This window comes from Eubalaena glacialis, chromosome 4 (genome assembly GCF_028564815.1).
Source record: "Eubalaena glacialis isolate mEubGla1 chromosome 4, mEubGla1.1.hap2.+ XY, whole genome shotgun sequence".
Lineage (NCBI taxonomy): Eukaryota > Metazoa > Chordata > Mammalia > Artiodactyla > Balaenidae > Eubalaena > Eubalaena glacialis.
Genome location: NC_083719.1, coordinates 42,414,354 through 42,431,728, shown reverse-complemented (window position 1 = coordinate 42,431,728; position 17,375 = coordinate 42,414,354). Strand labels below are relative to the sequence as shown.

Sequence of the window (17,375 nt, the reverse complement as noted above, 5' to 3'; positions counted from 1 at the left end):
CCTCTCTTGTTGTGGAGCACAGGCTCCAGACGCGCAGGCTCAGTAGTTGTGGCTCACGGGCCCAGCTGCTCCGCGGCATGTGGGATCTTCCCAGACCAGGGCTCAAACCCGAGTCCCCTGCATTGGCAGGCAGAGTCTCAACCGCTGCGCCACCAGGGAAGCCCGGCAGTGGCATTTTGACTAGCTCCCCTGAACATTCTGATGCTGGAGGTCTGGGGAACAGTGCTTTGAAGCACGCTGCACCAAGCCCTGTCTGAGGCACCCTTGGTGTACATCAAGCTCTCAGATTGTAAGCTTGGAAACTTCATGAACTCCATGGCAGCCAAAAGAAAGCAAGGCACTTAAAAAAAGATCACAATGTGGCCTTTCATGAGAACATCCTAGGAATAAAGGAGCCAACATATTTCAACACCAGATTAGAGAGTGTGTCTGAAATTGCTCTTTCCTTAAAAAACTCTAAATAAGAGGCTTGGAAGGTATGCTTCATGTTTCTCCCCGTCTAGTGCTTACCTTTATATTTTTTAAAAAACATTAGATCATTTATTCAACCCACATATCATGTAAAGGCTAAGGCTCTTCATCACTAGACAAACTCTGATGAGTCTGGTGAGGGTGGTCCTGATTAATATTTTATTACATTATAAAAGGGGTCAGTTTAAGGTTAGGCAAAGGAAGTGCCACGTTATTCGAGAAACAAAGTAGCAGAATCATTTCCTATGATCTTGTATTAATCAGAACCCCTAGTCTTTCCAAAATTCCTAGTGTAAATTCCAAATGGCTTAGCAATAACTTCTAACATGACTTTTTAAACCTATGTTCTCTAATGTCAGATAGTTCTAATGTCTAAATGACTTCCAATGCCTAAGCTAATTCTTCAGTCATTTAGAAACTAGTAATTAAAAAAAACTCTTTGGGCCTACAAGAGCAGTTTGTGGGCTGTTTAGTCATCTCACTCCAGATGGGGCGAGGCTGCAGGGAGAGGTGGTGGAGTCCTCTTAAGCCAGAATGTGGATGTTTAGCCATCATTCTGTGAACTGAGTGAATGAAAAATTGCACCTTGAAGAAGGTGAGGGGAATGGAGGAGTGGGTGAGGCCTGGTATATAATTTGTCTTATAGAATAAGTAACAGTGTTTCACACCTGGTAACTTAGAGTTGACAACATGTTTTCACATTTACCTTATCTTTGATCTTCACAACATCTCTTTAAGAAAGGGCTGACAGTGTTTCTATCCCTTTATTTTGCTGAAAAAAAAATGACATCATGTTAATCAGGAAGGCTGGTTGGTGTCTTGCACCAAGACCGATGGTGGAGCTGGGCTCAAACTCAGGTCTCCTGGTTCCAAGTTCAGAGCTGCTTTTGGTACTCAACATTGCTTCTCGTCTGGTATCCGAGAAGTGCCCAGTGCTTCTGGATGTGGGTCCATATTTGGAGGCAGAAGAACACTGTATGACATCTTGCAGATGGGTTCATAGACTCAGAACCCTCATTTGAGAAAGAGCTAGCTGTTAGCAAAACTTGCCTGACTCCTCACATTAGCACCTGCCAGGACTCGGGGTAAAGAGGAGACGCAGGCAGCTGGGAAGTGAGAGCTCCTCACATGTCCCCAAGTCTAGACTTTCTCACTCTAAAAGAGTTCCTGCCAGTTTGAGCCCACGGTGGAAGTTTCTAGATTTGGCCAGGGTTAGAAAAATAACCTGATTCTGTGGCTGCTTTCTCAGGGGACTCCATTGGAATCAGAGCTATGGATATGGTGTTAAAGTTCTTTGGGGGCTGCCCAGAGATTCAGGGTCAAGGTTCGTCAGAGATGCTGTGGGTGTCCTGTGCTTATCTTCTCAGACTTCGCCACACTCACGGTTCTTGCAGGGCTGTTTGCTGCGAGCAACTGTGATTGTCCCCCACCTTCCTACAGCCTTGACCTTCTCGTTAAGACAAATCAGAGGACCCCATGCAGGCAAGAAGCCAAATTTAAGAAGTCCACTTCTCTTTACTCTTCTGAGCAGGTGTAGTTTTTGAAAATTTCCTGTAACATCAAATGCCTCTCTGCTATTAAAATTGTCTTTATTAAGAACTGAAACTTAGAGAACTGGAGAGATATTTCTTTTGGGAAAATGTTTACTCCAAGACATAAGATCATTTTTAAGGAATGAAGCAAACCTTTAGAAATTTCGACTCTTCAGAATAATAGTCATGATGCCCCTTTTGGTCTTCTTAACTCATTACTGAGGTAGAGAGGAGAGATGAGGGGTTTAAGGTGACTTTCTTAAGGTCACATAGTTTGGTAGTGGCAGGGCTGTTTCTAGAACTCCTGCAAGCTATTTCCAGGGCCTGTGGCAGCTGACCTGTGACTGCTGTAAAAGTCGGTTTGGCAGAGATATATTTCATCAGGGTCTATCGGCCATGAGGAGCTCCATGAACTCCTTCGTAGGGTGGATGTGGAGCTGTCAGACCCAAGGCTGGAAGGTCAAGAGGACAAAGCTGGTTAGCTGGGCAGGAGCTGACATGATGGGACCAATGTCTCTGTTCAGACCCCACTCCACCCTCAGCTGCTTCTGTTGTCTCTGAAACCTCTACCTCATTCCAACCTGTCCAAGAACCTGGGTCTCGCTTTGCTTGCCCTGGGGAACACAGTGGTGCCCACTGTAACTCACTATTCTCTGAAAATGGTTCTGGGAAACAGTTGATTATGTTTACATATTTATTAAGTATAAGCTTAATAAATATGTCCTGGACATATGCAAAATTGCCATCAGCCGGTGTCAAAGCAGGAAGACTTTCGGATAGTACCAAAAGCAAAAACTAAAACTAAACTAAAAACAATGTCTCATACACCTAAATTTCTCCGCTTGCCCCTTGGAAATTTTCACCTTCAAGGCTGCCTTTGTAATTCAATTGAAATCAAACCTATCTGGTAAAGAAATTTGTGAGGAAGGCACAATACACATGGTACCATTTGAATTGACCATGAGGGTTTGGAACCTTCTCAGAGCCTTTCCCACTTTACCTATCTGGAAAAGATGCTTGATATTTGGTTACGAGCAATTATAATGTGCAAAATCAAACACAAAATACCAGTGCACATTACCTAGGCTTATTTTCTTGCTTGGCACAATATCAGGTTTAAGAAAAAAAATTACAATGGTATTTTAAATGCACAAGGTATACTGGGTTGAATTGTTATGTGGTTTTATCGTGTCTCTGGCCCCCACTGCAGAAGGCCACGTGCTGTCCTTTGGATCCTGAGATGGTCTGTTTGACCCACCATAGCTTGAACTTGCATTTTCAGAGCTGTGAAAGCTTATGTGATTCCCCTTGGCCTCACTGACAACCGATGTACAGAACAGGTTAGAGATTTGCCAGTCCCAGCTCAAAGCAAGCCCGCCAAGGGGGACCTCAAGTCCTCATCATCACCAGTTCTGCCTTCACATCATTTTTTTTTCTGTGCAGATTAAAGTTGGCTGCTTGTTTACTCGTGCTCTGATTTCCTAACTCCTTGTGGTCATACATAGCTAGCTTTCTTCATAAGATTGGTTGATCTAAGCTCAAAGTTGGGAAAGATAAAAATACAACTAGACAAATATCCATTAGGGACTGTGCGGGGACCAACAGTTTTTGTTGGGTCTTGGAAGGAATTGAAGGAGCCCCCAAAATGAGCTGTTAGGTACTATGTATTGAGATAGTTCCACCATTTATGAGCTCTGCTGAGCATATTTTCTTCACCCCTCTGTGTACTGTGTTTTGGTTTGCTATTACTGTGGATTTGGTATCTTCAGCTTATATCTTCTCTCTATGTCATTGTCATTTACCAGAGGTATTATCAATTTTGAGAAATGCAGAAGATGGTGCCCACAAGCTCCCCTTCTTCTTCCCCTTAACACTTGGGATTTTGACATTCAAAGGCCTTTATTGTTTCTTCCTTGAATTCCTGTAAAAATCAGAAGGTTCTTACTTATTTATTATTTTTCTTTATTCATTGCCAATTCTAAGGTGACTATATTTTTAAAATGAAGAGTAGCCATCATTTATTGAATGCATATTGCTTGATTGACACTTCCCATCCCGTATCTTATCAATCTTAACAATAACCCTATTAAGAAGGTATTATTGGCCCCATTGTACACCACGAGGAAATGGAGGCTTAGAGACATTAAACTAAGTTCCCTTAGGGAGTAAGTGGCAGAGCAGAGATCAGATCCAGCTCTGACAGAATCCAAAATTCATAGCAAGCCCAAACTAGTGTGCGGACTGGATCCAGTCTAAAAGAAATGAAGGCACAGATAATGTTTTCTAATTTGAATGAAATGCTGGCCAACATTTAAAAATTAGGAGATTACTTTCAAAAGTCTGGATTCTAGCTTCTCTTTGAAGAAATTAGAAGATTGGGCACAGTGCGCTCATATTCCTGTGTGGCAGCAGTCAGCCAGCCCTGCGGAGTGGCTTCTTCCCCTACAGAAGGCGCGTACTCTCAGGTGGACAAAATCCTCTCCTTCCTATTGCATGACACCTTGTGTAGCTCACCGCCTCACCCACCTGGGTCACCTGCATGCCTTTGATTTTGCAGTCCTTATTCTAGTCTCTGGAGATGGTCTGTCTTGGGGTTGGAGTCCTGGCTTTATCATTTGCTAACTCTGTGACCTTGGACAAGTTACTTAACTCCTTTAGTCCTCAGTTTTCTCATCTCTAAGATGGGGATAAGAACAGTACCTAGCTCTTGGGGTTGCTTTGAAAGTATGGTAATCCACATAAAGTGCTTAGCATGGTGTCTAGTACCTCATAAGCTTTCTGTAATAATTAGGTGTTATTATTAACCACTATTCCAATTAACCACTCTCCTCAGAAAGTGGGGTTCAGCAAAGTCGGAACAAGAAACCTTTCCCAGGGTCAGCCTAAATTGTGAACTAGGCCATCAGAACATTGGCCATGGAAGCATGATTATGTTGTAATAGGCAATAGAGTGTGTGGCTTTGACACGAGACTGACATGGTTCAAGTTCATCCTCTGACATTTTGGGGATCTTGGACAAATTATTTAACCTCTTTCTGACACAGGTTCCTCATTTGTAAAATGGGTATGAGAATAATACCTACTTCATAAGGTTGGGTGAGGATCAAGTGAGTTAATACATGTAAAATGCTTTGGAACGGTGCTTGGTACATACCATGCACTCAGTGGATGTTACCTACTATTGAAAACAATTAATCAGAGTGTGCTGTTTGCCTCTGGGGAGATGAAGATAGAATATTTTAAATTGGATTGTCATGAAAAATTTGGGAAATTTGGAGGCTAAGTTGCTTGCCTTCACTTCCCATCTCCTCAATTCCCTGCAGCTCGGTTTCCATTCCCTCCATCCTCCTAAAATTGCACATTTGAAGGCTAATCATCAGGTCACATCCAATGAACTCGACCTCATCTTCTAGAAGGAACAAGAACTTTAGAGATCAGCTAGCCTAATTCTGTCAGTTCTCCAAAGGGAAGCAGAGGCTGAGAGAAGCCCTGTGGCTTGCCCATAACTAACTTGTGACTGACCAAGAGTTATCAACTTCGTTGGTTGTGTATTTACTAGATGACAGTGGGAATATGTCTATTTTCATAGGTGGGGGGGCTTGGACTCCAACACGTAGCTAGTGTAAGAACTCTCCTCTCTCTTTCAAACTTGCTCTTTCTGCCCCACAAACCTTGCTTAATGAGGCCTAGAGCCAGTTAATATATTAAGAGGACTGCTCTGTCTTCCCCAGTGGGACCTAGGCCCTGTGACCCTCCATAGCATGAAGACCTTGTTTCCTGATGGGTAATGTTTTCCCTTCCCTGTGACTTGCCTCTCATGGGCCACGGTCTGATTTGCCTGCTGGCTCGTTTGTTTCCTTGGGCTGCCTGCCTTGTTTGGCGGTTTTTAGTGAGCGTTCTGATCGATGCCAGGAGGTGAGGGGAAGGGCTCCGAATGGGCTCAATCATTGGACAAGCAGACTTGGTGATGGATGAGCCTTCTCCCCAGTGAGTTTTGGGTCAGGACAAGTCCAGCTGATAAGTTTTTCCAGGACTGAGTAAGCCAGAAACAGTGTCTGCAGCATCTTACCACTTCTGTGGGTTTTGTATTGATTTTAAAGGAAATTCTCAGCGGCAGATCCACATCTTACTAGAAATATAGCTACATCCATGATAAACTTAGATATATGCCATGTGAATTGTTTTAGAAATAACATTGGATGAGGGGTGAGAGGAAGGAAGAGAGGGTCTTTAAAAAAATCCCTTTCAAAATATTTTCTTTCTTCTAAGTATTGAAAAGGCCCACCATAACCCTTTCTTCTTCCAAATGATCTCATAGCTATTTATTGAAAGGAAATACCAAATGTTTATTTATTTTTTTAAAAGGAGCTTCTTCGGTCCTGATGATTCATGTCGATATAATTTTCCTCATGACTGCAGAGGCTCCTAGACAAAGCTATGCCCCAACTGATGTGCTGGTGTCCGAACAATTCCTGTCCTGGAGGAGGGTGTGCAGCCTTCTTTATTCCCCCTTCGCAGACGTCCTTGAGCCCTTGAGACGGATGTGAGCGAGTGTTTTAGTCCTCATGCAAAACAACCATCTAAACATAACAGATGACATCAGCTCGGGCTTTTCAATTCCTGGATGGCAGCAGCGTGTTAATCCAGCCTTCATCCTGGATTTCATAAACTAAAACAAGAGAGCCTGGCAGGAGGACAGCGCTGCTGCTGGGTTGAGGAAATTGATGACGGGGAAGCAAGCATGCGGGCAACCCAGTGTATAAAACTCATAAACGTGTAGGCAGAGGCTCAGCTACCACTTTGGACGGCTTCTTCCCGCCAGCAAAGACCCCGCCGCGGGAAGCGGAGCCCGAGCCGCCGCGGGAAACATGAAGAGCCTCCTGCTGCTGGCCACGCTCCTGGTCCCCGCGCACCTGGCGGCGGCCTGGAGCACCAAGTACGCGGTCGATTGCCCCGAGCGTTGTGACACTAACGAGTGCAAAAGCAGCCTGCGCTGTAAGCGGACGGTGCTGGACGACTGTGGCTGCTGCCGGGTGTGCGCCGCTGGGCCGGGAGAAACTTGCTACCGCACGGTCTCAGGCATGGATGGCGTGAAGTGTGGCCCCGGGCTGAGGTGTCAGTTTTACAGTGAGGAGGATGATTTTGGTGACGAGTTTGGTATCTGCAAAGGTAAAGAGTGACCCCTTTCTTCTCCCCGCCCAGGGCACACTGAGGGCTTTTAGCCAGCCTGAGAGATGAGGAGCCTTTTCTCAAAATGCAAACAGGGAAAATGCAGGTAGGTTAGGGACCAGGTCCCACACTGATGCTGTCATAGAGAGAGAGAGAAAGATTAACTCTGCAGATTGCAACTGAACCCAGTGTGCAAGAAAGCCCAGAAAGGAATACAGCATTTCACTCATTATGCCTAGGAGATTTTTTTTTCAAGTTCCGATTGAAGACTGTGTTGCCTCCTTTTCTGGAAAACTTCAGGAACTTGACAGGTAATCTGTTACGGATGGTTTAGGTGTCCTCTCTTCTGCAGTCAGTGATTACAGAGGTCTGCACTGGATAACCTCTTGGAGTGGTGGCTAGCCCTGCGGTTTAGTGATTCTTTGATCTTAAAAGGGTCCACGGGATGGAGGGCACCTCTCAAGATCAAATATTTCTGATGAACACTAATTCACTTTGTGAAATAGGGCAGCTTAAGTCATCTAGCAAAATGACTCACATTCTTGGAGGAAGATACCCTGAAGTATAAAACAAACCTCATTCCACTCTATAAAAGGTTTTGGTCATCTAGAAAAATGAGTGTAAGACCAGGAAAAATAACACCTAAAGAAAAATTAAAATTGGAACTCTGTAAAGAAAGAGGTTAGCACTCTTACAGACTTAAAGAAAAACTTTATTAGGTTGAAATTATAGCTAAACAATGTAGTTAAACATTTGTAGAATTTATTTCAAACTTAGTGTCTGTAGTTTACAATGTTTAACATGTTTAGAAACGAAAGAATGGTGATTTTAAAATACTCTGTGTATGGATACCTCATGATCTCATGTTAAGAATTATTATTAAGATTCAACACATATGTTATAGCCCCATTCATCAGTTTTACAGTACAAAGAAGCTTTTATTTTTATTTTTTATACATCTTTATTGGAGTATAATTACTTTACAATGCTGTGTTAGTTTCTGCTGTACAGCAAAGTGAATCAGCTATAAAGAAGCTTTTAAAATTAAAGGGACTGAGAAGTTTCTAAATAATTCTTATTTTATGTGTTTAATACAACTGTAAGCTTTTATGAATGATAATCATCCAGTATTGAGCTAATCCCATTAATTCTTTTAGAAAAATATTTTATAAATCAATTACCTTTTAGGCCACAAAACATACTAAAGGTTAGGAAATAAATGCTTGAACTTTTAGGAGAATTTTAGTTTTTGCTTAGCTTATTTTTGTTTATAACCAATAAAAAGTAGAATAGTGAGGAAACATTTTCTCTGGTGGACATTCACATACATTTCTTTCAGCTGAGTAGGATCTGTATTTTCTGTAAATTATAGGGCTTATCAGCCAAGAAAAAAGTACTTCACAAAGGGAAGTTAGGGAGGAAGTGGTTAACACAATCATACTTATGATATAACAAGTATATGCCGTGGATTGCTTTTTCTCTTGGCATAAAAATTGACTCTGTATGTGTGATTGTAAATGTCCAATTACATATGGGTAAAGAAACAAGCTGTAAGGCATCTGGAGTCTTTAGCACTCCAATATTCACTGAATGATTGAGGTAGCTGTTAATAAGATATATTTTTAAAAGCTGTTTAGGATAGCTCTTGGACATCCTTCAGATTGCAAGTGAGTCTGGTTTCGAACATATACTCTCTGCTGGAAATAGTGAGGCTGTGTGAACCTCAGCAGTCAGATACATTATATTTTGCTATAGGCAAACTCTCTACTTTAGCTTTTTTTTTAAAGAACACCCCTATGAAAACTGTATACTTCAGCTGCATATCTGGACGTTTTTTAAATATTCAGATGTTTGCCGTCGCGTTGCCCAGATAACAATACTTATTGAACACCTACTATCTGCCCAGCATTATTCAGTACATTGAGGGATACAATAGAAGCATAACTGAGAATCTGGCTAAAGTTTTAGTTTTCAGCATCACTGGAGACACAGTCAGATCCCAATGCTGTGTGCTTTTCTGCCAGAGACTTTTTTCAGGATCCCTTTTAAGAACTATTCTTCTCAACAGAGAGGCCAGTGTTTAAAACCAGGTGCTTCTCTAATCTGAAGGATGCACAGTACAGCAGTCCTAGATCTCTTTAAAAAATATATTTCGTTAATATCTATCTTGATCATTCTGTGGAATATTAGATTGCTAAAGACTTAGATGCCTCACAACTTGTTTCTTCACCCATGTGTGATTGTACATTTACAAGGATATTCTTATGCCATGAGAATAAATATTCTGCTTGGCTGTTCAAGGCTGGCTAGTCTATTGAGATGCTATTTACATCATAAAACCCATGCATTTTTACTAAATGAGTTTGTTCTCTTTTTCTCAATATAGTATGTTTTAGTCTAAGTATGAAAACATCGAAACTCTACAAGCTTCCAGATTTGGTTAGGTATACGAATATATTCTCAGCTTTCTTGTCATTTAGCATGTTGGATCTTAGCTCTGCAGAGGGTTTTATTAGTGAATCCTCTTAACATCTGGAGGAGTTAGGTACATTTGTACCGCCATTTTGATAGATAAGGAGGTTGGTAAGAGTTGGAGCAGATTGAGGTTTAGCCACTTCGTGAAGAGCTAGGATGACCGCCCTCTTAGCCCCTGGTTAGTTTAAGCCCTTTCCTGTACCTTTACAACAGTAAATTGTCTGTGATTACAGGGGATTCAAATACAGCATCATATCTCTTAAACTCTGTGAGGAACAGATGCACATGTCTGTTCAATTGCCCACCTTCACTGAGCTGTCACAGAGGTAGTAGCCCATGAGACCTTGTCTTTTGGTATCTAAGCAGAAAGTAGACAGAATTAAGACTGGTTCAAGGATATTGGTTATGTGTATCTGTCTTCAGTTAAACTTCACAAGACACTACAAGTGAGGCATCCATTATCTGGTCTTAGTGTGTGATTTCACATTTGTGACTTAAAGTTTCAATTTTCAAAGCCTGGGAGTTTTGGAGAATTGGGTTTTATCTGATAGTCAATATTCATGAGGTTTGTTCAATTCCTGAGGCTGTGCACATGGGCTGTGAGGATGGACGCTTACGTACAACAAGCAGCTCCCTCTCTCAACCTTCCCTTTATCCTTAGACTGCCCGTATGGCACCTTCGGGATGGAATGCAAACAGACCTGCAGCTGTCAGTCGGGCATATGTGACAGGGTGACTGGCAAATGTCTGAAGTTTCCCTTCTTCCAATATTCAGTAGCCAAGGCTGCCAACCAGAGATTTGTTTCTCACACAGGTAAGAATTGATTCCTGTATAAACATTGAAACATAGCCTCATTTTCAGTTTGAATAAGAAAAAATATGGATGAGTAGAATAAGATGTTTGTTTAAATGATTTAGTTTCTTTTATTTTACTTGAGGGGATGGTGGGAGGTTGTTGAAATTTGTTGCTTTTTTTCAAAGAAAGCTCATTAATAATTTTGAAGATTATATAATTTTTGTAAAGTTTACCCAGTTTATATGGAGGATAAATATGATTGATTACAGAAAAAACCTGTAATAAAAAATAACCAAGATATACAAAGTTGTTTAAATTCTTCAGTGATCTGTTTTATATACGTACTAGACAAAGCTGCTTCTCTCCCAACTTCACATAGAAAGAGTACTCTGAGGAATTTATTGGATAAGGCTTAAGAGCCAACATAGAAAATATAAAACATTTCTTTTTTTAAACCAAATGGAAGTGTTTAAATGGATAATTCCAAGCATGCCTTTTTGTGGATTTTGGAGAGAATAAGAGATAGTATCTGTGATTAAAATTTGGGAATCATCTCTAAACCTTTGAATGAAAGTGTGTAATATTCACATACTGCTTGTTAGTGCTTACGTATTTCTTACACAGGTTGTTAGAATGTGAGAAATACAGCCTATAAGACTGTGCTATTAACCTATTTGGTTATCTTGTTGAATAAATTGTTAGTACAGTAAAGCTTTATTAAATTGGAAGTAGCTCATTTAAAACAACATGTAGCCAGAGCAACTGCTAGTATCAACAAACTGTATACTTTCCCCCCTCAATACAAATAGTTGACAGTCCAAATCTATTTCAGTTTTTGTTTCTGGTTCTTTGCACTTCAAATTAAATAAGATTTGAAATATTGACAAATGTGCTTATTTCCCAGCTTTACCTCCTTCTTACATGTGGGTTCAGTTAAGTACATCAAGATAAAGGGGAAATACTGTGTTTTTCAGTGAATTATTATTTTTAAGTGTGGCTATGCCCTTAAACATTAATTTAAATTGAAAACCTGTTTTCAACCTATTAGGTGAATATCTGTGTGAATACTTGATCCGGATATTGAGATCAGTATTAACATTATAAATACTTATGACTTGTCTCTATAGTTCTTGAAAAGCAAAATGGAAGAAAATTGAATTTTAAGTTTGGAAAAATTTTTTTGTTGAGGTGAAATTCACCTAACATAAAATTAACCTTTTTAAAGTGAACAGTTCAGTGGCATTTGGTACATTCACAGTGTTGGGAAGCCACCACCTCTATCTAGTTCCAGAACACTTTTCTCAGCTCCAGATAAAACCAGGACCCATCAAGCAGTTACGCCCACTCTTCAACCCCTAGCAACCACCAATCTACTTGCTGAAATGAGGAATTTTTTGAATGGTTTGACTGTCTTTAGTACAGGGAAACCTATTACCTCAGCACAGCTAGCTGCCTCAAACACTTGCAGCTTCTTTTGTCTTATTTTGCTTTCTTAAAACCGTAGGCTACAAAGAACATTGAAGGAGCAACTTTAGAATCCCTCTTCACTCGTTTAAGATTGCACCTGAATCTTTCCCACCAAGAGAGAATTAAATCCCTGGTGAATCTTTGTTGCTGTTTGGGATGAAGGTCTGGGGGGCTCTCGAGCTCCTCTGGAATATTCCTCAGTGATGGAACTCTGTTGTCTCACCTCCATCCTTCCTGCTGCACACACAGGAGCACGTCCTCTGCTCCTCTGGACGCTTGTGCAGTCTCTTTCCCTTGGGCCTGTCACCCTCTCTCGTTTGCTGGCAGATTCTGCAAAAATCTTGACCACTGTATAGATGCCTTGGAAACAGATACACTTGACCCTTGAACAACATGGATTTGAACTGTGTGGATCCACGTATATGCACATTTTTTTCCCCAATAAACATAGTACCTGTATTTTCATGTTACAGATCTTTAGATTAACTAAGTGTGGGGAACAGTTTGTTTTCGATTAGAGATCACAATCCGTGGAGTCAAAGAACTAGGGTTTGAGTCCTGATTCTATCCAAACCGTTTCAGCTTCCTGCCCTTGGGTGAGTCATTTACCAATTCCTTTGTTTGGGGGCAGGTATAACAGTAGGTGGGTTTTCTACTGCATGGGGGTTGGCATCCCTAACACCAGCGTTGTTCAAGGTCAACTGTATTTTGCTGGATGAAAGTTACATTAAGGGTTACACAAAAAATATTTCTGTACCCAGATTAGGTATCAAGATTCTTATTAGAAATTTATGGAAAAAGCATTTTCTGACCTAAGGTGTTGCCTTTCCTGAGCTAAAGGAGCAACTAAGGATGACTACTAGTGTAACCTCGGTCAACCTTAGTCAGGTTGAGGATGGAGCACAGAATATCCTAAAGACCTCGTGGGAAGGCTGCCCGGGAGCCCTTCCGTTCAGTTTTGCATTGTCCACGTGGGACTTCCTGGGCTTCAAGTGCTACTGTTTACAGGAGGGGGCTTGGGGCCTCTGTCCTGTCTTGGGCTTCATATCACCTCTGCAAAGCCTTTGTAAATGGCGCCAAGGTTCTTCAGCACAGGGACCTCGGAGGTGCCTTTCATACCTTGATTGCATGAGGTTGTCTTCTCTAACTTTCTACCTGTTGGTCACAACATTCTTGGCAAGTGGACTTCCTGGTTTCCCTTCTTCATTTGTTGTTGTTGTTGTTTAGTAGTGAGCTCTCCACCTTTACAAGACTGGGAATTCACAAGCAGCTTTTTTTTGGGGGGGGGTGCGGGGTAGTGGTAAGATTTATTGAGTTTCATGAATTTACATACATTCATTTAACTGCTGGGCCATGCTAATCTTCATATAGCAGAATGTGCACTGCTATAGCAAACACACCTCATTTTTCTTAGAAGCAGAAAATTTCATTTAAAAAATTCTAAATATTACAAACTTTTATGTAGAGCAAGAACTATCTTTATAAAAGTTCTGCCCTTTGGTCTGCCTTCTGCATTCTGGAGCCACATCGATAAGCTAATTCCTCTTCCATATCAGATAGTATAAGAATCTTACTTAGAGATCTATACTTACAGCATTTGCTCATTCCGAAAGTATTTATTAAGTGCCTACTATGTTCCAGGCGCTGTTGCAACAGTGAACAAAACAAAGTCCCTGCCTTCATGGAGCTGATACTCTAGTGGTAGAGTGAGATAAAACAGGGAAAAAAAGACAAATGCATATATAGAATAATGTCAGGTGATAATAGGTGAATGAAGAGAAATAATTCAAGGAGGTGCTAATTGATAGAGAGCAGGTGAACACAGCATAGACTCTTGGAATCTATTAAAGATTTCATTGTAAATACATTGTAATACAAAAATAAGACAAAACCGTGCTTGATCTTGAAGTTATAAACATTTGGACATGATTTGTATTCCTTCTAATTTCAGAGCACGACATGGCGTCTGGAGATGGCAATGCTGTGAGAGAAGAACTTGTGAAGGAGAATGCTGCCCGGTCTCCTGTAATGAAGTGGTTAAATCCACGCTGATCCTGGGTGGGATTTCCAAGAGAAGACTCTATTTTAATGATCATTCAACACACAGCCAACACTTTAGGAATTGTCTGTATTATAGCATATGGACATGTAACTTTTGGAGACTAAGTGTGATTCAGGGTGGGTCCAGAAAAAAAAAAGTAGGCTACTAACAATCCATAAAATGCATACGACTGGAGACTTTTAGATATTTGTTAAATATTTGAATGCATATAGATTTGTTTAATATGTGTTTATAGTAATAGTGAAGAACTAAAAATGCAACTTAGATAATCTTAACCTGGAGGGAGATGAGCCAAAGAGAAAGCTAGCCAAACCTGAAGACCACAGCACGTCCACGGTTCTTGACTCGATGTACATTAATGTTGGGATATGGGCTGGAGGCAGAGTTAGCAAGAGAAGGTGGCGTTGCGGGTGGGAGAGTATGACATTTAGATATTCCTTGTGGTAGCCTCAGTAGAATTTAATTGTGCTTTGTTTTCACTTTGGGAAAAGTGAAAACAAAACAGTCCCTGAAGGAAGTGGGATGTTTGAAGCTTGCGGGAGTTTGAGTAGTAGCCTTGAACTGAGGCAGGTTTCAAAGGGCTGCTAATGTAGTTCCCAGGTTACCGCATCTGAAGGATGGTTCTGGGGCACAGGGCAAACACACACTCCCATAAATGGTTTTAAAGAATGCCACCTCAGATTGAGAGAGCAAGGAAGTATTTTGCACACTTGGGGGAAGTGTGAAGGTAAATATTTATATATTTTTGTAAACAGTTGTTAGTACAAGTCATCCTCCATACCCATATTTATCACCCTCTTGAGAAAATAAACATAATATGTTGCTTAAAATGGTTAGAATAAAGGTATAACTCTATAAGGTTTTCAAACATCCAAGGCATGGTAAATTTATTATTAATAATTATAGTAATATTAACAGTAATAAGTATACGAGAAACCTAGAAAAATTTAGTCACTATGGATTTATAAAATGTCAAAAACATGAGCAACAGAGGGAATTTATTTAAAAGTAAGTGCAGTGACATAGATGAGTTTTAAATTCAAAGTAGAAAAAGCTTTTTAGGAGGTTTGGAAGAGAGTCAATTTCAGCAGGAAATGTCAACTTTAAAATATAGTTCATATTAATGTATTTTTTTCTTTAAACTTGGTTGATAAGTGGAATTATGAGTACACTTGGAAGGATCTTAGCACAAACAGGACTGTTGTACTAGATTTTGTTAGGAAATATTTGCAGAAGTATTTTATTTGGAGTGAAGAATTATTTAAGAATTATTTCACTATTTACCTGTATTTTATTCTCAAAGTTTGCCAACAGAGTTGTGAATGTGTGTGTGGCAGGGTCTTTGAATGTAAGCTGAATAAGCTCTTAGGATTTGTTTTAAAAGGACAAGTTTATTATTGATCAATAAAAAAAACAAGACAGCCTCTCCGAGTCCATTCATGACTTTGTTAATCATTAAAATATTTAAATGATTCATTCAATGAATAAGAACTCTTTAATACATATCAAAGGACAGGCTCCTCATGTAAATTTTCTGCTACAGATAAGCATCTTCTGTCAAAATGTGAGACCAGAATACGTATTTCTGCCTCACATTTTTGGTCAACTGATGCCTTAGAGCTTCCTGAAAAGTTGGTCCTTATACATTAACCCATTCCACAGAGGCAAAACAAAAACCAAAAAAACTTCTATTGGTGTTTGAAAGTGGTTGCAAACCTTTCAGTTAGGCAAAGACAAACCTTTCAGTGCCCATAAAAGAGCAGTTAAAAAAAAAAAAAAAAAAAGAGAGAGTAGTAACATACAGCTTTGAAGCTTGAGAGTATCATATTCAAGAATAGTATTAAACCCAACATTGTAAATCAACTATACTTCAATAAAAGTTAAAAAAAAAAGAATAGTATATGTTCACTCAGCCTTATATGCAAATTATGGAAACATTTTAAGTGAATCAATACAATGTGGAAAAAATTATGTTTGTATTAGTAAAAACATCCAGTTTGCATGAATTAATTTTTTTTTTTAAGTTTTTTAAAAAAATTAATTAATTAATTTATTTATTTATTTTTGGCTGTGTTGGGTCTTCGTTTCTGTGCGAGGGCTGTCTCTAGTTGCGGCGAGCGGGGCCACTCTTCATCGCGGTGCGCGGGCCTTTCACTGTCGCAGCCTCTCTTGTTGCGGGGCACAGGCTCCAGAGGCGCAGGCTCAGTAGTTGTGGCTCACGGGCTTAGTTGCTCCGCGGCATATGGGATCTTCCCAGACCAGGGCTCGAACCCGTGTTCCCTGCATTGGCAGGCAGAGTCTCAACCACTGCGCCACCAGGGAAGCCCAATTCTTTTTTTTTAAGAGAGGAGAAACTGGATGTGAATGAGAGAATGTTACATTAATACAAGATATAAATATTATTATTAAATGAAACAGAAAGCACTGAAAATCTTTACTTTCACTAGTGTGCAATGAAGTTTCAGAATACACTCTCAGGGGGTGGGGTTACTTAAAGATCTGCCATCTTGACCTGAAGCCCAGGACACAGTTCAGTTGCCCCTTTGGGGTAATGTAGATGGTGGAACATGAGCTAGACTAGGGCAGGGCTTGCCTCTGCTCCTGACCATGCAGCAACCACCTGTGTGACCATGGGCAATAAAGTCAAACAAAGGTGAGCTCATCCTCTCTCAGTTGCAGGCATGTTTTCTAGCTTCCCAGCTTCATGCTACTGGGGGCTTTTTGTTTTCTTCATTCCAAACACTAGTACCTGTCTATCCTGAATTGCTCTGTCATCTTCTGACTCTATTCTTCATAGCAGTGGTCTCCAAAATCTTTGGATTCTGCATGCTTTTTTTTTTTTTTTTTAAATAAATTTATTTATTTATTTAGTTTTGCTGTGTTGGGTCTTCATTTCTGTGCGAGAGCTTTCTCTAGTTGCGGCGAGCGGGGGCCACTCTTCATCGCGGTGCGCGGGCCTCTCACTATCGCGGCCTCTGTTGTTATGGAGCACAGGCTCCAGACGCGCGGGCTCAGTAGTTGTGGCTCATGGGCCCAGTTGCTCCGCGGCATGTGGGATCTTCCCAGCCAGGGCTTGAACCAGTGTCCCCTGCATTGGCAGGCAGATTCTCAACCACTGCGCCACCAGGGAAGCCCTCTGCATGCTTTTTGATTGCAATTTTTTTGAGCATGCAATTTTAAACTATATACATAGTATGGTATTTGTACATTATGCTCATTATAAAACATACACTCAAACTAGAAATTTTTAAAAGGATAAGAACTAAATAGAAATAGAAGTTCTGAGATTTTCTTCCTACATCCCAAGGGGCCATCCTGGGAAACACCTGAGAAGCAAAAGAAAATGCCATAGGTCAGTGGTCTGAAATGAGGCCCAACCTCATTTGATATTAAAGAGAAACCA

The 17,375-nt window shown here is 40.6% G+C and overlaps 1 protein-coding gene across 1 annotated transcript; it reads left to right on the top strand.

Annotated features, from left to right (window-relative positions):
• Positions 1-6,620: 6,620 nt before the first annotated feature.
• Positions 6,621-15,398, top strand: ESM1 (endothelial cell specific molecule 1). The gene is made up of 3 exons (XM_061187784.1): positions 6,621-7,172; positions 10,309-10,461; positions 13,862-15,398. Exons 1-3 carry the CDS (start codon positions 6,872-6,874, stop codon positions 13,960-13,962), a joined length of 555 nt encoding a protein of 184 aa, XP_061043767.1. The 5' UTR covers positions 6,621-6,871; the 3' UTR covers positions 13,963-15,398.
• Positions 15,399-17,375: the final 1,977 nt, after the last annotated feature.

Coding starts and splice junctions, on each gene's coding strand:
- ESM1 (XM_061187784.1), top strand. CDS start 6,872: ATGAAGAGCCTCCTGCTGCTGGCCACGCTCCTGGTCCCCGCGCACCTG. Junction 7,173..10,308: donor CGAGTTTGGTATCTGCAAAG/GTAAAGAGTGAC, acceptor CTTTATCCTTAG/ACTGCCCGTATGGCACCTTC. Junction 10,462..13,861: donor GAGATTTGTTTCTCACACAG/GTAAGAATTGAT, acceptor TTCTAATTTCAG/AGCACGACATGGCGTCTGGA.